Source organism: Colossoma macropomum, unplaced genomic scaffold (assembly GCF_904425465.1).
Source record: "Colossoma macropomum unplaced genomic scaffold, Colossoma_macropomum, whole genome shotgun sequence".
Lineage (NCBI taxonomy): Eukaryota > Metazoa > Chordata > Actinopteri > Characiformes > Serrasalmidae > Colossoma > Colossoma macropomum.
In genome coordinates this window covers 22,939,104-22,956,527 of record NW_023494798.1, presented here as the reverse complement: position 1 = coordinate 22,956,527, position 17,424 = coordinate 22,939,104, and the positions used below count along the sequence as shown (strand labels likewise).

General features: G+C 37.0%; 1 protein-coding gene across 3 annotated transcripts; it reads right to left on the bottom strand.

Annotated features, from left to right (window-relative positions):
- Window positions 1-958: 958 nt before the first annotated feature.
- Window positions 959-16,796, bottom strand: def8 (differentially expressed in FDCP 8 homolog). 3 transcript variants are annotated; one of them, XM_036584587.1, is made up of 12 exons: window positions 16,585-16,796; window positions 15,213-15,335; window positions 13,349-13,446; window positions 12,691-12,840; window positions 10,419-10,560; window positions 9,530-9,694; window positions 9,106-9,233; window positions 7,031-7,144; window positions 5,942-6,022; window positions 4,707-4,847; window positions 4,141-4,250; window positions 959-2,446 (listed from the first exon to the last, which is right to left on the bottom strand). In XM_036584587.1, the coding sequence occupies exons 2-12, from the start codon at window positions 15,319-15,321 to the stop codon at window positions 2,362-2,364; spliced, it is 1,323 nt and encodes a 440-aa protein (XP_036440480.1). In that variant the 5' UTR covers window positions 15,322-15,335; window positions 16,585-16,796; the 3' UTR covers window positions 959-2,361. The 3 variants fall into 3 exon arrangements, with proteins under 3 accessions (XP_036440480.1, XP_036440479.1, XP_036440481.1); XM_036584586.1 differs by lacking the exons at window positions 15,213-15,335; window positions 16,585-16,796 and adding an exon at window positions 14,366-14,606; XM_036584588.1 differs by lacking the exons at window positions 15,213-15,335; window positions 16,585-16,796 and adding an exon at window positions 13,564-13,747.
- Between the last annotated feature and the right edge of the window lie 628 nt (window positions 16,797-17,424).

Here is a 17,424-nt window from a genome sequence, read left to right as displayed (position 1 = left end):
TAACATCTCCTGCTGTTCTTGTTTTGTTTTACCCTTTTTTAATCTTTCTTTACACATATACTAATGATGCTTATGTTTTACTTGCTTGTAATTATTTGGTGCTGTATATTAATACCTGACATAAAGTATTATTGAATTCTCTATTACATATATTGTCATGCCAGTTACCATATACTCTCCATGTTTTAGCTACCAAATCTGCCAAATCTGATGTTTTTTTTTATTATCCTTTATATGAACACCATCATTACTTATTCATGTGTATATACATGTTCTTATTGTTCCAATTTAAAAAATGTAATTAACTTGTCACGAATATCTCACATGAATTGGGAAACCTAACTAAGGAATAAAAAGATTACTTAATCGTGTCACGTTTCCAGCATGGAGTAATTTTCTCAGATGTATTACCCTTTCCCCTAATTTTCTCCAAGCCAATATTTATTTTCTCACAGCCCAGACGGTCTACTGAACACTCACTCACTGAACTAATCCACTGAGTGTGGGAAAAAATAATTCCTGATTTGAACCCATAGGAAAGAGTAGCTAGCATACTGTTCAGAAATGGCAGAACATTTTTTTCGGCACTGAATATCTCATTTCCGAGACTCACAAATGCAGAAAACAATGAAAAAAAGTTATTACAGCTAGTGCTGACAATATGGTTTGAGTATTTAGTATGCATACTCAATTTAATGAACAATTGCTGTTTATTTGCTGAATTTAAAATATTAGAAGAATAAAACCTAAAATGTAGTCTGTGCAAAAGATATGGCACATTTTATATTTTGTTTTTTTCCTATATGTTAAACTCATTAAACAAAAAGAAATACTGCAATAAAACATGCAAAAAAACATCCAAATATAAGTCTGTTCTCGTCAGAGGATGTTTTCACTTAGAAAATCAACAAAACATGATCAGGGGTATTAAAACTTATGACTATGACAGATATTTTGATTCATTTTAAAAATAGCCAGAGCGTATTTATTGTTGTTAGTTTGCTACTATTTTACTTGCTGGACATCATGATGTAATCAACATTACAGTTTACTGATGTAAATGTAACTCCACAACATTTGACACCACAAGGTCTCTGGTACATTTGTCACAGGAAAACAAGCAATTAAATAACATGCTGAAACATAACACAGCATATTCCATATTATTTTAGAACAAATAATTATAGAGAGCATAAACAATGTCCATTCTGAGGAATCTCCAGCCTCAAAATAAAAAACTTACTGAATAAAACAAAAAAAATGGCATACCAGTAACAAATTTACTGTCTAAATTAATGTGCCAAATATGGCAGCATGTCTTTTGCAGCTTTAGCAACATTTGTCAGTCATATGACAACATAATGTTGATAATGTTCTATAATATGAGGGAAATCTTTTAGTGCTGATCTTGTGCTTGCGCTATTTTGTAACATGTATCAAACACTGCCAGGTCCATAGAGATACACAATAGAGATAAACACAGAAATATATTATGACACACTACCATAAATGGATTTTAACCATACACCAGACCCATACATACAGTTAGGTTATAATTAGCAGTTATATAGGGAACTAACTTTCAAACCTTCACAAAACACAAGGTGTTGAACTGTGTTCAAATCTTCACAACACCTGTAGCATTCTTTTTTAGATAGTAGTATAACTTGCATACATGTGTGCAAATAAGGCCTATAGGTCCTTAAGTATGTTCAACTGCCACAACTCATATTCAGTGCCTTTTCTGCCTTCAAGTTAACATCTACACTGACCAGACACTTCATTAAATACACCTCCTTGTATCTACACTCACTGTCCATTTTATCAGCTTCATTTACCATATAAGTGCACTTTGTAGTTCTACAATTACAGACTGTAGTCCATTTGTTTCTCTCCATACTTTGTTAGGCTCTTTTATTCTGTTCTTCAATGGTCAGGACCCCCACAAGACCACCACAAAGCAGGTATTATCTGGGTGGTGGATCATTCTCAGCACTGCAGTGACACTGACCGGTATGAGATCAGACACAGCAGATGTACTACAATCTGTAATTGCGGAGCTACAAAGTGCACCTATATGGTAAAGGGACATGATAAAATGGACAATGAGTGTAGATACAAGGCTGGTGTACTTGCTGAAGTGGCCGGTTGGTGTATGCTGTAGTGTGGCAAATCATCAGAGATGCAAGCATGGCACAAAAGCACAAGACAACAATTAAGACAACAAATAAAGAGAGGCCAAATATACAGAAGAGCCAGACATGCTCTAGTCCTGTAAAGTAAGCATGCTCATAGTGTCAGTTTTAGCACTGCATCTAGTGCTGTCACAGTGACAATCCGCACCACTGTCAGCCTGCTGCGCTACAGCTCCACCGGCTCCTCTTGCTTACGTTCCGTCATTCTGGCACACCGTGGACACGTCGTAGAGTTGTCATAGTAACAGTCTCTGAGGGGTGTTAAAATAGCATCAACAAGTAAGTACATTTTCATGGTTCTGCTGTATTACTAATGACACTTTTTCATTACATATTCTAGTGTAAACAGAGGTAAAACTTAATTTTACTTTTGAAGTTAAGTGAACTGTAACATACTGCACATTTGATCATATTCATGTAATGTATCACCTAAGTAGTGCAGGTCAGGCAAAGTTATAACTTCAGAGATAGTTTATACTGTAGTAATAATCACTACTGCTTTCACCAATATTTCTTGTCTGCTGCTCAACAAGTGAATTTAAGCAAATAACTGATAAGAATAAAAAAACAACTCAAAAGTGTCTGGACGTCCTATAGAGTAAGATTTATTCAATGAAAATTACAGCACATTAAACAAGGTAAGTATCTGATATAACATCTGACATAAGCCTGGTTCACCAAGTCTGCAAAGCCTTTCACACAATGTGCTCAAACAAGCCGATACAGTTAATGAGAGCTGGGTAAAAGTGAGGGACAAATAGAAAGCAATCTATATTATGTAAGTTTTCCGGATTTCAACACGTTACAGTGTAATGTTTAAGTAGTAAGGATGTCTAATTTGTAGATGCAATTAACAAAGGCCAATTAAAAAACGATGTTAAAACACTGTGGCAATGACATCAACAGTACTGAAACTTCAGATTTACATAGTTTAGATGTTATAACAATGCAAATGTGCTATCTGTGTATGGTTGGCTTATGACTAATGCAAACTTTGAAGTGTTGATTAAAATCAAGAATTAACTGCTGAAAAGAGCTTCAGACTTTTAGTGGACAAAAGTGGTATTAGTCAAAAATAATTCTAAAACTGCTACACAGTGCTCAAAAGTAGCCTTGAGACACTTTTTGACTACAATTTATGTCTTCTTTATTTGTCACTTTCTAAGCTAAAATTAAAAGTAACGTAGAACAACTAGCAATAGTGACCAGATTTACTTACTGAAACTCAGTGATCCTGGTGATTCATTGAAAAGCGAGTAAAAGTACTTAACATTAGTAGAGACAAACATTACTGTGTCTTTTCTTTATATAGTTAGTATTTAGTAATTGATTTAGGTTAGTGTTTTGTTGCACATCCCTTTTTTTGGATGACAACATCATCAAGTCCTCTAGGCATAAAGTGGATGAGTTTTGCATAACTGATGCTAAACCAGGTTTGGGGGATTCTCACTTTTGAATAACCACTTCAAGGCACATTTTGAACACTTCCTGTCTCTTTTCAGTACATTTTCATAGTTGATTTTGGAATTCTCATGGTGTCTACAATCTATCTCAGACATTTTGTTACAAAGAGGCAATATTTTTTGACATATTAATTCATCATTATTACATATTAACTAAATTTTTGGATTTTCTAACCAATACCTAGCAGAATGTTATTTAAATTTTGAGTCAGGGGTGGTGGCTTTCCAGGACTAGCATTGATAGTCTAGGGTTAAAATATGACATGCATTTGTGTTAGTGTCCCAACAGTAATAAAAAAAAAAAAAAGATAAAGGTTTTTCTAGGTTGCTATAGATCAGTCAGACCCAAAGCATTTTTTGATAAGTTATAATATAGCTAGTATTATGTGTTTTAGATATGGTAAATCACAATTTCCATAACACGTTAACAAATTTAATACTGCTAAATTAAATATAATAATTATAGATGTCTAAAGCCCGACCTGTGGAAAACAGCGGAGCAGTCATGACACACAGAGGTGTGGCTGTCAAACGGGAAAAGAATGTCACCCTCCTTACAGAGTTCGCATACGAAACCTTTGGCTTGGCATCTCTGCAAAGAAAGACGAGGAGAGTGATGAATAAAACAGTACTAAAAGTAATAATAACAAGAGTGTGTATGTATTATTCATTCAGTTACTATGGCTAGTTTTCTGCATGATCTGCAGAAAGTACTGAGTCAAGTGACTTCATTTAAGGAATGTGCAATTTCACAAGTAAACAATTTATTGAGCAATACTGTACAGTTAAGGAAGTGATGAATTGTGTAAAGATCCACATAAGCATGATATGGGATGATTTCAAAAGGGCTTCTTATGAAAATTCTCAATTATTAAGAATTCAATGCATCTGTTGAATATGCTTCTAGAATATAAATATGATTTTTAATTATGATTATGAAGAGTACTGATGATAAATGTGAAAAACAAAGAAACAAGCACCTTCTGAATAGTGAGTTATACTCAGTGAATTCCAGAGTACACCACTGTCACACATCTGATTTACCCACCTCACAGTCCAGTTTGATGTGTTTGGCGAAGGTGGTGTGAATCTCAGTGAGAGAGCAGCTGAGACGACCGCTGGAGATATCAATCAGGTCCTGTAAACTGTACATGTCATCATTCTCCACAAAGTGCTGCCGATCTTGAAGCTAAGCCAGAAGTGTATGAACAGACACAAGTTAAGGCAATGGTGCTCTTACGATGTTTGAAATACACATGAATGTGATGTGCTGTGGTAAAAAAATTCTGTCCTCTGGTTTTTGTCCCTCCTCATTTTTTCACTTGAAGTCTATTTTTGGTGCCTCCAATAACCCTACTTTCATAGGAAAACAAATTCTGAAACAACTGCTTTCCCCTTTTTCATCGTTAAGTGCTTGCCTGTCATTTGCCTTTTCAGCTTGTGTGCTTAACATCACTTTTAAGTTTGCACAAATTAACGTCTCATCACTGTAGGGGATCTCTATTTTTGTCTTTTTTTTTTGACATAATTTGGAAATGCCAGCTGGCCTTTACATTATGTGAAAATTTCAGGATGAATAGACCAACACAGATGGTCAAAAATTATTCGGAATAAAATCTCTTTACATTAACTGACATAATAATGTTATTTCCTTCTTCTGTAAAGTTACCATTTTGGCATACAAGATTTGATCTGACAAGCAACAGTATAGCATGCAAGTTGTTGCGACTTGTTCAAATTTGTGTTTGACAACTACTGGAAATACTTGACTACTGAAATTTTTGCCTTCAGTGGGCAACTTTCTTCAAACGGAGCCACAGAAAGCAAGCTCATATTTTAGACTCAGTATATTTTAAAAGTTCTGTTTGCTTATATGACTCGTTACTTACAGTAAGAAGGAGTAAGCAAATTCTTATTGTTCTTATTTATTCTTATTTCTACTGTGTATGCGGTAATATCTCCTGCTCTGAATGATTCTACACTGAAATTTTGCTTACATAACAGTGTTAAACTTTCTACACAAACACAAAGTTCATGGATTACATGTCCACATGGCCCATGTGTAAAAAGAGGTGAATGATAATGGCAGTCACTGTGTCACAGTTTAGTTCTTCTCAGCACCAAGAGATGGCGCCACTGTTGCATGTACAGTTAACTCCCATTTTGCAATTCCACTATGATAGCACGGTAATAGATTCTTCTTCCCTTACCAGTATTTCCACACACAACAAATTAGGAATCACTATAGTCAATAACACTTTTTCTTTTCTCAACAGCACCAACCTGCAGCAGCAGTCTGGCCTCCATAGCCTCTTTACAGGTGATAAAGTAGGGCTTCATCAGCAAGATGTCCTGACGCAGCTTCTATAATCAGGGAAGAAAACAGTAATCACAGTATAGTACACAACAATCAGATAACTTTCTTTCCGTTGTTGCCATTCTAGTCTGAGAACTAGGAACAGGACGCCATATTTTCTATAGATCATAAAAACATAAAGTTTCATGACTAGAATCCAACTAATATAATGTTTGGCTGATAAAATTGGCCAGTGTCAAGGGGCCCATAACAGGGAAAACTGACTTCATTTATTTATTCTACATGTATGTATAAATGTATGTATGTTTATGAGTATGATTTAGTACGTAAACATTGTTTAAGTTTCGAAATATACCATTCTCTCCCCAGACTATACAGGCCACACATGGAAAGTAGGCTGCAAAAACAGCCTGTTTTGAATTAATTGATTTTGTGATGTTAAGAAAATCAACTCATTTACATGTAAATGCTTATTCAGCCAATATCAGTTTAGTCCCGCCCATTCATGGTGAAGTTATTCACCCTGGACTGCTTTTTGAATGAGGCAAAATATTAAGCAGCCATTGAGAACAGAGGTTATTTACACACATACATAATTATGACTAGATTTTCATAAAACAGAAGTTTTGGTTCACTGGAGCTGACATAAAACTCAGGAAAATGTAGGCTATTGTACCTTTAAGGTTCTACACATTTTTCAATCTATGTAATGTAATGCATACTGTTAGGCACTAAGGAAACTGTTGTTTGAGACTCACTAAGCAAACAAATGTTTGAGAGATATTCATGATGTTTAAATGCTTTAAGGTTAAGTTATTTAGAAGTGGTTTGCTTTACATTTATTACCTAAGAGTGAATTTCTGCCATGTCTTTAGTCAGCACTATCTAACTCAAACTAGTGCAGTCTGTTTTAATTCTTGACTATTTTTGTCCACAGAAATAATATAATTCTATACAAAAGAGTTGTAGCTCCTTAAGAATGGTATTAGTTACAACATATTTGTATCAGTTTTATGTATGTCTAAATATGTATGTCTGTAAAAGACAAAACTCACCCTGATTTCCACCAATTCCTCCACAAAGTTAAAGAGTAGTGGGTTTATCTCCTTCAGTTTCAGCACAGGCCGGGAGATCATAAGAGCCAGATAACGCATGGATGACCGGCAAACCTGTGCACAGCAAAACAGGTCAGGCTTATGACAGCAATCACAGTGTACTGTGGCATGTATGAGTGTTTAGCCAGATTGTGGTTCCTCCAGCTCAAACAGTAACAGTGAGTTGAGAACTTGTTTCCCACGGTCTCACATATATGACGAATCACCAAGTTTACTTCAAACAGTTCATTTTATTTTGGCAACAGACTCCCATCTCCACTACAGATATTTCTCCTGATTTTTCAAAATTTCTGAGTAATTGAAGGATAAGCTGCAAATGAAGACATTTGGAGTTGTTTGGTGTGAAAAAGATGTAAACATTGCCATTCAGAGCTGTTTGATGTGAAATGCTGCATTCTAGAGTATGGGTGCTCAATCCTGGTCCTGGAGATCTACCACCCTGGAGAGTTCAGATCCAACCTGGCTCTCAGATTCAGATGCTCCTGAATACCTTCATTAATTGGATCAGGTGTGTTTGATTAGAGGTGGAACTAAGCTGTGCAGGGTGGTAGATCTCCAGGACCAGGATGGGGCACTCCTGTTCTAGAGAAACTTACCAAGTCAGAATTATAGTGCTGGTGATGGGAACTAGATGTGCAAAGCTTTTAATGCCTCTTAAAGCTCTTTCACATAAATTTATTACATGAAATCGTTATGAATACACTGCCTGATGTCAGAGAAGTTTATGATTTGAAGTTGAAGATTTATGATAGTTTTAAGGTCTAAAACAATTTAAAATCCATTCATGTAGGTAGTGCAGGGTGTTGTAAGGTAAATTAGTCCCCAAAAAAACATATTTTCCAGATTTACCACTACTTTACCATTATCACCATTACATATAAAGACTCAGAAGACATTTGTAGGTTCACTGGTGGTTTTGGATAGCAAATGATATGGTGTTACGTGTTTGGGCTGGATAAAGGGGTGTCTGGCTGGTGTATCTCTCTCTCTCACACGCGCGCTCGCTCACTCGCTCTCTCTCTCTCTCTCTGCCTCTGTTTGTCCCGTATGTCTCCTCCTCTCTGTTATGTTGTTCGCAGTGTCAATCGTCATTAGAGGCTCAACATCTACCATTCGACAATCAATCATCGCGCAGAGTTCTGGCTGGAGAAGGGACCTGAACTTTAAAAGCAGCCCGGCAAAGCTCATCGAGAGGCCTGCATTCTCCCTGTGCTCAAAGCTGTTTAAAGTGCTACTGGTCTTTATTGTTATAGACCAAGGGTCTTTAATTAAAATTCAATAAGGTCCAGTTAGAGAAAATGTCCTCAAGCAAATGTTCAGAACATCATAATGTCTAACTTCCATTATGATTCAGTGCCATATACTGTAAACTGAAGCAGCCTAGTAGGTATATCAACATCTTATACAGCAAACAACTGAATGTCAAATCAAATAAAGTACAATTCAGTAATATTTCAACAACATTCATTGTCAGTTTTCTCTTTTTAGAGCACACCATGTGAAATAACTTCCCTCTGACTCACTTTCTTCTCCGACCGCTGTGTCTCACCTCGTCCCTCCCCTGTGTGTGTGCGTCACTCACTCGAGTCTCAGTGCTCGTTGTAATGCACAGATCTGATTGGCTGAGTAGCGTCACGTGTCATATTTACAACGCATGCGATTGGTCTGTGAGTTTCCCGGCCTCTAAAGCAGAACCGTAAAGGCTAGAAAAGCTACGCCGATTAAAATAGGACCACCCCATCAAAATTAAATAATTCTCCATAATTTATCGGTTATAGGTTGTGGTCCGCCTATTAGTGAACTCTTTTATAGATGCAGACACATAAGTTTTGTACTTTCTTTTGCTCATGTAGTTTTGTATGTATCGGTGTCACATTGGCTTTGTTGCCTTGCTGCTTTTTGAAGTTTTGAAAAATAGGTGTAATTCCCTTTAAATATATTTTTTTTTATGTGCAAACCATTTGACTAAAGCCTCGCACAAACATGGCCGTGGGAAACGAAGTTGAAAAACTTACCTTCTTAGACTCAAACTCCCAGTTGTGGATGACACGAGCAGGGATGATAGCGGTATCATTCCAGTGGCAGCTGCTGCAGTAGTACTGGCCAGTGTAGTCACACTGCCTCGCCTCGCTAGGCACGCCTCCTGCACGACACAATATGACATCTCACCACAAACATCAAAAACATTTCTTTTTCTATAGTACAGCCTTGAAAAGTTAGCAAGAAGTAACAAAGTTTTGATGAAAAAACTAAAAAAAAACATAAAATTATCTAAAAATGTATTAAATCCTCAAAATTCATAATTATTCACAATATAACTAAATAGTGGTTACACGCAAGCTAGCTTGGCAATATATCAGCCCTGAATCAAGCCCTCTAAAACAGTCTCTTCACTAAAGACCCTGTTTTGGCCACAACAATGATATGATAAACACTTACTGAGCGAGATCGGGGCTCTGCATTCGGCACACCTGTAGTCCTGTTTGTCCAAGCCAATCTCTGGGCAGATGTTCAGTTCATACTCTGACTGGTGACTCACCTTAGACCTCACACATGGCTTAGTAATGAGGTTCATACACTTACTATGGCAACGGTAGTAACACCCTGAGTGGAATAAACATGAGAGAGTTGTTTACAGTTTGGATTCAATTCAATTACATTATGTTTGATGACAAAAACATTAGCTTATTAATATCAGCATAAAATATGACTACACACAATTTCCTAATTAAACATCACCAATTATGAACATGCATGAAAATAAAATACTAATGAAGTGATCAAATATGGGTCTCGCTTCAGTTTAGTTAGCAAGCCAAAAAATGGAAAGAGGAACACAACTGGACAGCTGTCTTTCCCAGCAACCACTGCCATGAAACCAAGAAAGAAATAAGGATGTTACAATTCTCTGCACACAGTATAAAGTAATTGCTTTGTAACTCTTCTTTAGTTCCCCTGTGAAACATTTCAGGGAAAAGGTTCTTTAAAGAATGTAAGTGGGCGTTTTAGACAACAGAAATAAAACGAATGGCCATTCATACATGAAAAAATAAAGAAATGCCTTAATTTACAAATTACTTGCACAGCAAATTTAAAAATAAATATAAAGAAAAGGTATTCTGTATTCAGTGTTCCCTTCTCATAACACACAGTATTTAATGTGTATTATTATTAACCAATGTTGAGAGAAAAAAAAGACACAACAGAATTTATTAACATCTGTCAAAGAAGACAGAGAAAAAGTTGTAACACCACATATCCATCTACATTTAAACTACCTTCAACAGCATGTGGAAGGCAGGAAGAATGGGGCATTGAGCAGTCTGACCTGTGCAGGTGTACCATGTTTGAATGAGTCCCCAGATGATGGTGCTACACTTGTCACATGTCTGTTTGACACTCTTGCTCTTCTCCTTAGAGAAGCGATGTTCTAGTAGAATCTGCAGGTTGGGCTCATCCTCTTCTGGGTCCTATTGGATGACATGCACCACACCCTCTGAGCTACAATACTGAGCATGTCTGACAACTAGGGATGTAAATCTCTGACTTCACAATATTTCATTTTAATTATAATTCTTTGAAATGAAATCTCAAATTTAAAATTTCACAGCAATTCAATTAGATTGCATTTGATTGATTATTTATTTTAAATATTCAATGAATACATAAATGTGAGTGAAGGAACTATTTGTACTGTAGTGTACCCAGATATGGAATACAGATGACAAAAACAACACATCTTTTATTTATACATTTAAAACCAAGAATTTTATTTTTGCAAAAATGATATTTTATTAAATATCATTATAGCCAACTATAAATACGAAGAGTTAATAATTATCTCTAATATTTAAATGTGTATGTTTTAATATAGAACTTATGTCTTGAGAATATGGTTCTGAAACCTAGGAAGATATGAGATACGCACTTGTTTATGCCAAACTATAATAGATGTGGATGGCAGAGAAACTGGTATTTATATATTAATATCAATATATATCTATGTCAAAAACATTATATCATAATACTTCAAGACATTTCCATGATACATAATACATGATATCCACAATGTGCTCAGAAATGCATTGTCACAATGTCTGACCCCCTTTGATACTCTCCAACTGGCAACACTGGAATGGCACATTCCAGCTCCTACTCCTCCCTGGCACCACCCCTCGTTCATTACACACACACCTACAGCTAGTTTATGGACTCAATTACAACACATTCACATATTCCTTCGTTTGGCCTTGTGTCTTGTGAAAGCTCTGTATAAATAAACCTGAGTTCTGAGCCACAATTTCTTTGCGTTGATGTTCTCCCATGTTCAGACCCTTGCTTTGTCTCCTGGTTTTGGTCCTATGGATTTGCCTAGTGCAAGTCTGCCTGCCTGTTTTCTGACCCCTTTGTGTGATGACTATTTGAATTGCCCCTAATGAAGCTACTGAGTACATGCAGCCTGCCTACATGCCCCTTACATTACATGCATACTGTAATACATACATACATCATCTAAACCGCTTATCCTTCTGGGTCGCGGTGGGGTGCTGGAGCCTATCCCAGCTGTCATTGGGCGGAAGGGCATACTGTAATACATTTATAACAAAATTTATCATGACATAAATAAAATATTGTCATATTGCCCTCCCCTATCTTTTTGACTGAACTTGACCAATCCATTATTATAGTTTAGATCTGAAGTGATGAATCAGTTATTGTATGCATAGTTGGTCGAATTTACATTTAACGTACACAAAGGTTTAACTGCTTGGGGGTACTCTTACCCCCACCTTGCACATCTCTTTCTCTCGCTCTAATTTGGCTTTGGCATGTAAGGGAATGCAGGTTGACATAAAGGATCTGACCTGGTGAGAAGTGTTTTCTCCATTTTTATCCCTTCTTTTAGTCATGTTTTCTTTTTGTGTCCCTGTAATCTCTTCTATTAAATGTTACCGTGTTTTGAATTTCAATGTCTTTTCTGGGGCGATATCACACCACAGAAATTACGAATGGGTGTTTTTCAGACATTTCTATTGACATTTCTATTTTTATCTTAGTCATGCTCAGATAAACAACTGAAAGCCATTCAACTGCCAAAATCAAAGCCATTCAACTGCCACCTTTAGGTGGATTTATCAATGCCTCAATGCACAGTTACATCCCTACTGACAGCCTAAAGTAGTTAGAGGTTATGATATCTGTTTCATATTGACACTAAAATGAACTCTTAAGACCTAAATACTCTAGAGACAGAAAATTTTACAGAATATGCATAATTTCATGATTTCCTACACAAATGCATGCAAATTAAAACCTCAAAAATGCATTTGAAAAAAGAGATGCCTGAACACATAAACAGGGGAAAATGCCTCCATTGTTCAAGTCTTTCTGCCAAGCTGCTGAAATGGTTTCAGAAAGGAAATCAGCTGAGCAGAACTGCTGCACATGCAGGTTGGTATACACACAGGATCTTCATTATGACCTGAAATCAATGGCCTCAAAGTGAATACCACAAACACACACTTCAAAAAATACACAGAATGACAGACAGACCGATACTCCTGCCCAGAATTACTAACAGATAAAGACAACAATCTTACCTTCAGTTCCTGTAGTTTGAGGCGCAGATGAATGAGTTTGACCACAGTGTCCTTCTGTCTCTCTGAGTGCTCTGGTAGCTCCAAGATCAGCCTCTTACACTCCTCTATAGCCTGCTTTAGCTGCTCTATATCCGAGGCCACAAAAGAAGCCTGAATGCACACATAAACACTCTTCAGCGACATCAATACTAAATCACACAAGCACATATGCTGTACATACAAATCTCTTTTCTTTTGGTATGTGTTCTTAAAGTATTAGAAGTAAAGAGCGCAAACATGACTAAATATACAAAACCAAGCATACAGTTTACATTTTTAACAGATGCACTTGCCCCAAGAATCAAGAAAGAACATGCCTATGTACATGGATGTTTGGTCATATCCATATTGCACTTTGCTGATGTGAGGTGCTGACTATGCAGAAGGATTTATTTCAACAGATATTCTAAAGCTATTAATTATTGTTCTGAGAGGTAGCCTTTAAATCACATTCACACATTCTGCATTCAAAAACAAGTGGTTTTCCCTTCTTGAAAAAGCAGAACCAGAACTTTGTGCACTGTGAAGCAGATTTCAAATCCTCAGCAAGTCATTGCACTTTAGCATGAAAGCCTCTCAGTGTGCATTAGCAAGATGCAGAAAGGAGTACAGCACATACCACCGGCCGAGAGAAGTGGTCCTCAGCCAGCCCCAGATCCATGGCCCGGTCGGAGCTTTGGCTTTTGGTCTCTGTGGAGAACAGCTCCGGCCTTACCTCTGTGGAGACGGCACAGTGATTCAGCGTTTTAGCCCACCTTTAAATCACACACTGCCTAATCCCCTCCTTGCACTTTAGCTGAAGTAATCCATGCCTACAGCAGCAGACCCACTTACTGAAAAACACACCGCCTGTTGCATAGATCTCCACTAAAAACATGCTGTAACAGTAACACTTTGCATAATGATTAACCTCAGAAAGCATGTTTTCAAGGAGTTAATAGGTCTTCTGAAAATGTAAAGTTAGTGATAAGAGTTGAGGTTGGATCCTTAACTTAGCTAGACCATAAAATGACATGTAACAACCAGTGATGACACACATGGAATGCAAATAAAACCACAGTAAATGGTAGATTCAAAGTCCAAATAAAGCCATAAATAGTAAAACAGTAAATGCAAATAAAACTATAGACAAACTCTCACTTTGAGCTGGATTTTTAATGCAGGCCTTGTCATGTGCTTATAGAGAGCAGACCTTCAAAATCTAACTCAAATATTTTTAAGCTCAATTCAAAATGAAAAAAGGCTGTATCTTCTTCTTGTAACCAACTAATCCTTTAGACAAACGTTTCTTCTTTGGACTGCAAAAACATCATGCCCTGGTGTAAACATCTATGACTGCAGACGTGTAATACTAAAAATGGACTAGACAGGCAATTAAACTGAGAACATGAGAAATATGATGTTAATGTACTGGGCCACGCGTTAAGTTTCTCATTCTGAAATTAATATACTGAGGCTCAAAAATGTATTTTTTGGCCATGAGAAACTGAACTCATTAAGAAAAAAAAACTTGTGGCCTTAACGTATTAATTTGTGCCCAAGCCTTATGGAAAAATAATCACCATGTCACCTTAGAGGCTCCATTGTCATGCATCATAAAAGTAAAATATTAACCTACTAGTAAGTTGAATCATACCTGCATAGACCTCACAGCACAGCATGGTTTCAAATTTCCAGCGTCTCTTTGTACTAGAGATGTAACCAACTAACAGTGCCAGTTCATTTAGTAAAGTGCGGTTGGCCCTCAGTCTTTTTGTGACACTCAACAAACGCATCTAACCAGTCACAGTGCAGAGCAGCACAATACAGGAAATACCACTGTTCCTGTTTCAATAACTATGTTTCTATTTCAGTTCACTCTTCTCTCTCTCTCACATCCTACTAACATCTATCAAGTGTTAAGTCTGTCTCCTCATTAGTAACCAAACTGGAACGTGATAGAAAAAGAAGTGAAGACAAAAGTTTGACTGACAGGACTAAATGCTTCCTCGATTATGCCTTGTTTGTTATTTGGCTCAGCAGAAAAGAATCACTGACTTGTACGGCAGACATGGATGGAAGTCTCCAGTTTCGTGACACAACTCAGGACTATACAAAGTAATGGCATTTAGTCATGTGCTTAGAGGTTTAACACATGATTTGTCGGACAACACATGACAAACACAAAATCAGTTCAGGCATGAAAATCTGTATACATGTTGTTGTTAAACTGTAAACATGTACTAATGTTTTAAAAGTTTGGACTGATGTATCAAATGGATGACTACTTTAAAAATTGAAGGAATTCACAAATATTAGCTTAATTATAAAGTCATTCACAAGGCTATAAACCTACAGCTTCATCTATTAATCTGAACACATCTAAAAAAAATGTTTTTAATCATTTTAAACCTATGAGCCTTGCAGCCTCACAGAGAAAGTGGTACTGCAAGACACTCCCCTGCATTTTCACATCCTGCTCCCCATCTCCCACATGCACTCACCATGTTTCGGAGGGATTTCCTTCTTGTCTGTAGTGCCATCGTTTTCGTCCCTATCAAAGGGGTTGACATGACCCTGGCGGAAGCGAGCGAGTCTCTCATCGTATTCCATATCACTGGTTACACCTTTATGAGCCAGATATAAATTCACAAACAAACACAGTGCAGGCTATAAGTAACGGGGCAGTGATGAATTATTTTGTTTTGGCTCTGTATTTCAGCACACTGAATTGGACTCAGGCCAAAACAACAAAAGGCATACCACTGTCCAATTAATAAGGGTGTAACAACTTCAGAGTATGGAAAAAAACACAAAAAAGAACAAAAACAGTGTATCAAAATGTAAAATTTTACATGAAGCAGTTTAGGGTTTGCACTGTTTATAGCTCAATTGTACTGTTTCATGATATCACTATTTTGCACAAGGACTTTTGTTTTGAAATAGAAGTCTCTCATCTGTGTTGTATGTAATTAGAGATGTGTAGTAGAGCTGTCAAGACATTTTAACACATAAAATGCAGAAAATTAAATCCAATCTTGACCTCTGAATCGGAAACCATACAGAACATTAAATATGTACCGTTACACCCCTGCAAATTACACATGAACTGTAATGTTCAACTTGCTGGGTTTATATTTTGTGTATGTTAGAACATAATATGAGGACATGCTTTCGCTCTGCGTTCAGTTTATTCAACTGCTGTATCACAGGGTCTGTTTTCTTAATGCTATTTTGTAGGGATCTGTTACAACCACAAATCCAATCACACCAGTGATGCATCTTATTAAAACAGAATAGCACAGTAGGAAACAGCATTTCCTCTTCATCTAAAACCTGTTACTGAAATGGCTTTGAGTTCTGTCCCAATCCGTCCTCCTGCTCATCTGACCTGCACTTGCTGGCACAGCCAGTATCTTAGTTACGTAAATTAACGTTAACACTTTATCATGGATGGAAACAAGTGAGTCGTAGACACTTTAAACATGAAATTTAATCTATGTCTTAATGTGTCACGAGCTTGTACATGTACGTTAACATTATATGTATCCACAAACGAACTGTTATTTCACATTAGCCAGAGACTGCTATTAGCGAGATCAGCATTTAACGTAGCTAGCACTAGCCTGCTAATGTCAACAAACCACACAGAGCGCAAAACAGGCGAAATAAACCGATGCATTCATATGAAATATGAAATAAGACCACGTTCACATGTAGAAGGAGACAGTGCTAACATTAAATTATATCCTGCGTTATAATCAACTGTCATAACCCGTTGTAGTGCCATCAGCTAACGCTGTCTATCCCAGTTAACGTAAGCTGTAGCTATAGCTAGCAGCAAGCAGCACATCATGCAGCCATGCAGGTTCTTACCTCATATTGATTTAACACCAGCACAGTAATGTAAGGACATTATTCCTGCGATGCTAAAAGATTATTAGTGTTGGACTTCCATATTTACACTGACATGACAACTCGACCAGGAACATAACGCTAACGTAAATCGTGAAATTACATGTTTAGTGCTCTGACTAACCCAGTCACCGAGCTGTAGACAACATCTCGGTGAATGTGTGTCTGCTCTGCTGGTTTGTGTACAGTGACCTCTGGTGTGTAAAGAGAGTAAAATAAACTGGCCAGAAACTGACCACTGATGAAGGACTACACACAAAGTGTCCAGCAACAGACGAGCTATCATCTATAACAATGTGGACCAACAAGGTCGGTGTGTCTAATAGGGTGGACAGTAAGTGTATACAGTGTTTTGAAACAGCAAGTATGATCAGAGAGTTAAGAATGATCCACCACCCAAGTAATAACCTGGTGGTCTTCTGGGGGTCCAGTGATGAACAGGGTACAGGGAGGTAACAAATTATGCAGAAGAACAGATAGACTGTAATCTGTAATTGTAAAACTAGAAAATGCACCTATATACAGTAAGTGGACCTGATAAATAGATGAGGAGTGTGTATAAAGGGTACATTTTGCCTAATAATGTGGCAGTGAGTGCATGTGGCTAGAGTACCTTAAACCATACCCATGTAAAGATATTGTTTCTTTGATTAAATAGTGACTCAAGTAAAATAAAAAAGTGAATAAAGAAAATAAATTATTAAAGGTCTCCTTAAGCGCTGCTGTGCTACAGTCATACACCCTTATTGTACGTAATCCGTTCACATAGAATTCCTGACCCGGGTCCTAAAATATTGCATG